Below are 1,426 nucleotides of genomic sequence, written 5' to 3' on the forward strand. Positions count from 1 at the left end.
CACGTACATACATGCATACACACACATGTATATATGCACACATATATTAATATATGTGTGCGTGTGTGTGTGTGTGTGTGTGTGTGTGTGTATAAATATAGTGGTTGTCTGCTCATTATGCAAAGTCTGACCACCTCTTGTACTTACACTTCAGATCCATCATGGTGTGTGATGTGGCTTTTTAAACCAGACAATGTATTGAAAAGACATAACCACATAGACTGCATATCTGATTTGGACCACCAAGAACTACAGTTAAGTTCTGATCTTTGTGGATCTTAAAATGTATTCTGAGGCTTCTGTTAGATTTGCAGACCTTATGGCATACACAGCATTGAAAGGTGTACACAGATATATAGGCAGAATAGTTGGTGGAGGTTCGTTTTTCATGGATCTGCAAATGAGATTTGAGCCCAGCAAAAGGAAGGCATGGTCTGTCACAAACTGTGCACACAAAAAAATCGCTGAGATTCACCTTCTTGATCACAACATTCTTCTTTAAATCTCTCTTGAGTCTTGCAAGTGTCATCCTGGCCTCCTCAAAAGCTTCCACTCCACTCCACACTTTTGTTCACCCTCAAGCTTGATCCAAAGCCAGGGTTTCTATGACCTTTGGATTAATTCCAAGTGAGTTCATGGTAGTCTTTATACCCTCCTTATATGTATATATGCATGTAGTATGCTTTTATTTATATACGTGTGTGTGTATATGCATGCATGCATGCATGCATGTATGTATGTATGTATGTATGTATGTATGTATATATATGTATGTATTTTTCTATTTTCTCTCCCTCTTTATTTCTGTGTTCCTTTCTGTCGGAGAGCATAGGCTTGAAACGTAAAAGACTGTCTCATTTCCCAAGTGTTAAACTAACACATGATTGTTGTTTACACATCCGTCTTCGTCTTTTGGTTTTTTGTAAATTCTCACTATGTATATATGTATGTTTGTATGTATGTGTGTATAGATAGATAGATAGACAGACTGACAGGTCGTTAGATAGAGCGATAGACAGTTAGAGAGAAAGAAAGATAGATAGATTGGGAGATAGATAACCCTTTTAAATTCGTCATCTTAATCACTCTCATTACTTCCAGATTTCTCTACCAAATGACACAGTAAGAGGTATTGAAGCTGAACATTTTCAAGGTAATCTCTCACACAGCAATGACCATTTCCAAGATGTTGTAGTAGATATTTACATCTCAAGTAAGTCAGTTAAATAGTTCTTTTCGTTTTATTGCCCCCTCTGACTTTTCTATTCACTGTGATCCCTTTCCATTTCTATTTTCTGTTCTATCATCTCTTTTCAAGGGACCTCTGAGCTTGGAAGGTTTTCCCTGGAACCATGTTTTGTAAATCAGTATGCCTGGATATATATATATAGAGAGAGAAAGATAGATAGATAGATAGATAGATAGA

General features: G+C 36.7%; 1 protein-coding gene across 1 annotated transcript in view; it reads left to right on the top strand.

Annotated features, from left to right (window-relative positions):
- Nucleotides 1-1,426, top strand: part of LOC106884220 (uncharacterized) — a 79,489-nt gene that overhangs the window by 23,377 nt on the left and 54,686 nt on the right. The window contains exon 5 of the mRNA XM_052976156.1: nt 1,102-1,213. Coding sequence (XP_052832116.1) covers nt 1,102-1,213 — 112 coding nt within the window. The remainder of the gene's footprint in view (nt 1-1,101; nt 1,214-1,426) is intronic.

Source organism: Octopus bimaculoides, chromosome 23 (genome assembly GCF_001194135.2).
Source record: "Octopus bimaculoides isolate UCB-OBI-ISO-001 chromosome 23, ASM119413v2, whole genome shotgun sequence".
In the NCBI taxonomy this organism is placed as follows: Eukaryota; Metazoa; Mollusca; class Cephalopoda; order Octopoda; family Octopodidae; genus Octopus; species Octopus bimaculoides.